Source organism: Condylura cristata, unplaced genomic scaffold (assembly GCF_000260355.1).
Source record: "Condylura cristata isolate star-nosed mole 26May11 unplaced genomic scaffold, ConCri1.0 scaffold00003, whole genome shotgun sequence".
Classification (NCBI taxonomy): Eukaryota; Metazoa; Chordata; class Mammalia; order Eulipotyphla; family Talpidae; genus Condylura; species Condylura cristata.
Window position 1 is genome coordinate 51,097,075 of NW_004567104.1, and position 4,830 is coordinate 51,101,904.

Here is a 4,830-nt window from a genome sequence, read left to right on the forward strand (position 1 = left end):
AGCACTGAACTTGTGTTTCCTCTTTCATAAAAGGAACTTAACAATGCTCACTCCTGGAGTTATTCTGAAGATCAAGAAAAGTAACACAAGGAATTTAAGCAAATATTTAATGCTCAATGATTTTTCTAATGATAAAAGAGAACTATGATATCCATATGAACATTTTTCAGTATGGAAGTGTCTAACCCAGTGGCATACAAAGTATTTAGATTAGGCTTCCTGGTGCTCTGCTGGGAAGATAATGACATTCAACAATGATTAATGATTAACCTATGCAGAACAAATGGACTTTTTATACTATAGCATCTAGTAACAATGGCATTTTAATCTAAAAACAAAAAACCAGGGGGGCTCCCTCGTAGTGCAAGGGGTTAAGTCTCAGCACTATGAAGCTATGAGTAGCCATTGCATCATGACTTCAATCCCCATAGAGCAGCAGACCTCTTCTATCTCACCTGATGCTCCCCTTAGGTGTATTGCTGTCACTCCACTTCTTCTGTTCTCCACTCTGTCCCTGATGGATCCTCTCACCCCCACCCTACCCCCCCCACACACACCCCAGCTCTTGTAAATGTAAATAAATAAAATATTAAAAAAAAAACAACAGTAACTACAACATAATAATAAACAAAATAAAAAATTTTACATTATCAATCTTCTGAATTAACATACTTATGGGTGATTGGGCTGAAGAGATCTGCTTTCTTTAAATGTATCAGTTGGTATAAAGGGGATAAAACAGTTAATGGAATGAAGGTACAAAAAAAAGCATTCTTCTGAGGACATTCTGAGAACTCAGTTATATGTGCTTGCAAAACAAAAAAGTTAACGAGCAAATAAGCTCTAGTTTAAATGCTCAGAATGTAATAAACAATTCAAAAGGATTCAGCTTCAGCAAAATTTTGTATTTCTATACTCAGTTTTTTTTAAGATAATTTCAAAATAAATAAAATCTTTTGAAGTATGCTGCATAATTTTTCCTAAAAGGTGGAAAATATGTTAGGACGCTAAGTGAAGCAATTTCCTGAGAAAAATACACGATTTGAACCTAAAGCTAAAAACCTAAGGACATATACCACTGAATTGCATACAATATGCCCAGGAAATATGTAAACAGGAGCAGTGACTTAGCAAATAATGCCAGGTTTTGGTAACAGTAGAATCTACACTCACTAGGTATTATCTCCCTCTGTGCATTAATATGTGATATCACACTCTCATATAACATTTCATAACAGACTGAAATAAAAAGCCCCTCCAGATTGCAACCGTAAGATAATCAGATTCTGTAGTGCTCATTATGGCTGCAATTATGTAACAAAACTCTCCAAATATAGTTCAGTTATTGCAGTTATTAATCATTCTGCTTTTGTTTCAAGTACTTGCTTTATAGCTTGCTGGATAGACTCCATTATTCTAGAAGCTGAATGTCGAAAGTCAAACATGTGCATGTGAATCTGCTGTTCTAACGGCTTTTCAACATAATTTACCCTTTCTATTTGTATTTGTGAATACAACAAAAAAGTGGCAAAATAAAGCTGGTGTCAATAGAGTCACTGACCTTTGCAGTAAACAGAAGACAGTCCTTACCGGAAAACAACTTGGCAAATAAGAAACCTATTTTGCTAGAACTAGTAATAGTGCTGCTTAAGAAGTGAGCCTCAGAATGGCAATCAGCTCTTATAGAAAAAGGGCAGAAAAAAACCCTGAGAGAAACATCCTATTTGATAAGGAGCAAAAGTGATAAGAGAGTTGGCAAGTATGCATTTTTAAAGGTTCAAAGACTCATCAGCTGAATAGAATGCCATTCTAAACATTTTTTTTTTTGCATAAGACCGTGCAGTCTGATTAATTTAACTACAAAATGCCAAGTAAAAGACAGCAGATTTATTATACAGAACAAACACCATCTGTACCACCTTAAATCATTGCTATATTTTTCTCAAAAAAAAATTTCACCTGGAAAATTTTCAAGTCCACATTCCAACATGGTAGCGTATTCATTAAGGAAGGTTGCAAAAGGCTCAGGGCAAGGGCCTCCATAGTTATTTAAATCTTAAACTAGAGAGAGCCTTGAAAATAAATTTAATAATACGATGACATGGTTTACAAAATGCATGTTACCAATTTCACGTAGTCCATGATTTTTGCAATTTGGCTACATACATTGGGCCCCAGGCTTTGCCCTTGTCTGGAATCACCAAGAGTCCATATTCCTGGGCAGTGGGAGCAAATGTGAAGTCTTGGGAGCAAGTCCTTGCTATTTCCTGAATGTCCACAGGCACGATGTTATTGTAGGAGTTTAAAATTTCATTGATCACATCTTGATTTTCTGCCTTGGAAAGTGTGCATGTAGAATACACAAGTAACCCTCCAGGACGTAAGGCCTTAATTGCAGACCTGAATGTAATCAGGAAAATGCAGAAGCTTGGTTAGGTACATTAACAAGAAAAAAAAAAAAAAAGATGAAGTCTTGTGCAAGGAAATTTCAAAACTTGAAACCAGCCTCTGACTCAGATTATTACTAACTTTGGATGGTTGTAGACTTATAGACATTTCTTTCTACCCTCTTTTTATTGAATCAGATTTCCTATTGGTCATTCCTATACACACATATATATCCACATGTATTTTTTGTCTGGAGTTGTTTCACATCTCAATGTGTGTATGTGCTTCACTCACCTGACACCCAGTTCCTACTGCCATCACAGATCAAACTGCCCCCCTTTACCAGTGCCCCCACCCCCTTGCAATGACCTCCTTGGTGATGACTGCATTCTTCAGAGTCAAATTATTTTTGTTGTATTTTGCCAGTGTGTTTGGTTAGGTTATTCATATTCAATATGAGAAACCATCAGCATTTGTCACTTTTGGAAGTAGTATAGTTACTGCAAAGTAATTACTTGTGTTGTCATAAAAGGTAAGATTCCATGCGCTTTTACAGCTGAGCAGTATTCCATAGGTTAAATATACCACAGCTTCTTTATTCAGTCATCAGTCAATGGGCGAATATTTAGGTTGGTTCTGCCTTAGGCTACTGCGAATAGTGCTGCTATGAACACTGGGGTAAGTATATATTTTGGACTAATTCAACTATTTCTTTTTATTGTACCCCTCTATGACTAAGAACATGGGAGTCAGATCAGTCAATATGGGCAAGACAGAATGTGTTTTACCGCTTTGTTGTTTTGTTCACTAAAGGACAGGAGGAAGGAGGGCGGCATGGAATGGTGGACTTGTCTCTGATTACACTGAGTGGTGTTAATGTATGCAGGAAGGAGAATCAGCACTTCAGCAAAAGGGTCAGGGATTAGAAACTTTTAAATTATGGGAATAACTAGGATTTCCCAGGAAAAGTAGAAGACAGAAAGGAAGACTAAGCACAGACACTGAAAAATGCTTGTATTTTAAAGGAGGTCGAGCTTAATAAAGGAATTTAAGGTGGCTTCACAGATGAGAGAGTAGCTTCAGGGAAAAAGTGGGAAGCAATCAGGTTTGGTTTTGTTTTTAATGAGGAGACTTGAATATATTTGTAAAAGAAAGTCCAGGAGAATAATAATCCCAAGCAAACTTCAAATGGAGGAAATAGCTTCAGAAAGCTGGGATCAGAAAGGTGGGATTCCAGCTCTAGATGGGAAGCCACATGGACAACAGACCGGGAACAAAGGTGTTTGACGGCAGATGCCAGTTCCTGATAAACAGCCCCAGTATTTACAATGTAGCAGGAATGAAGGTCATCTACTGTGAGAAAACCTGAGTATTTTAACTCTTGCTGTTACAGTGATAACCCCAAAACAATTACTAATCAAAAACTTGTTTTTCAAGAAATCAGGTTTTAGAACATACCAGATTTAAGAGTACATTCAGTCCCATATCTCACATCTATGGCTAAAGAACTAGAGAACATTCTAATAACTGAAGTTTATAATAATGATCCACATCATCACAGTAAGTTGAAATCCTGTTCTCTACTATCAATTTTTTTTTAAAGATTTATTTATTTGTTCATACAGAACTGGGGTACAGGCCAGAGATGCAGAGGCTGAGAGGATTCACCAGAGACAGAGTGGGGAGCAGAACAGGCAGATGGACGAAGTACACTGCTGATGGCAGCAGCGGGCGGGCCAGGAGAGGTCTGCCTCGCCATGTGGATTTCCTCCGGGGCAGGCGGGGATCGAACTCATGCGGAAGTGGCTTAAGCTTCTTAGTGCTGTGCTTTAGCCTGCTGCGCCACCAGGGAGGGCCCCTCTACTATCAATTATTAAAGGAATGAATAATTCTAATTTAAGACAAGCAAATGGGTAAAAAACCTCTGTTCTTAGAAACCCTTTAACATGGTGGTTCAAAAATTATTTGTAAGTACTAAAAACAATAAAGCAAGCAGGACAGAAAAAAATTTATATTAACAATGGATTTCAACACATTTCTGAAAGACAGTATGCAGGCAGAGGAGGAATAGTGGATCAAGAAGATGGAGAAGGGCCCTCCCTGGTGCAAAAGTGGAATAAAACACAACTCTAAGATGCCAACTGCCACTTCAGCACATGTTCTATCCCTGGCTGGGGAGCTAACTCACATGGCACGGCAGACCTTTCCTGAGCGGCTGCTGCTCCCCCTCAGCAGTGTACTGCAGTAGATCTGCCTGTTCTGCTCCCCGCTGTCTCTGGTGAATCCTCTCACCCTCCGTATCTCTGGCCTGTACTCCAGTTCTGTATGAATAAATAAAAAATAAAAAAAAAAAAAAAAAAAAGAAGTCATTGCTATTTCTCTTCTACCATTATATGGGTCTATACAATGTTATTCTTAGTTCCTGAGTAACTTAATGGGAAA

At 38.0% G+C, this 4,830-nt stretch overlaps 1 protein-coding gene across 1 annotated transcript in view; it reads right to left on the bottom strand.

Annotated features, from left to right (window-relative positions):
* Positions 1–1,877: 1,877 nt before the first annotated feature.
* The window catches only part of NSUN3 (NOP2/Sun domain family, member 3), a 38,611-nt gene continuing 35,658 nt past the window's right edge, over positions 1,878–4,830 (bottom strand). The window contains exon 6 of the mRNA XM_004675274.2: positions 1,878–2,400. Coding sequence (XP_004675331.2) covers positions 2,130–2,400 — 271 coding nt within the window. The 3' untranslated portion in view covers positions 1,878–2,129. The remainder of the gene's footprint in view (positions 2,401–4,830) is intronic.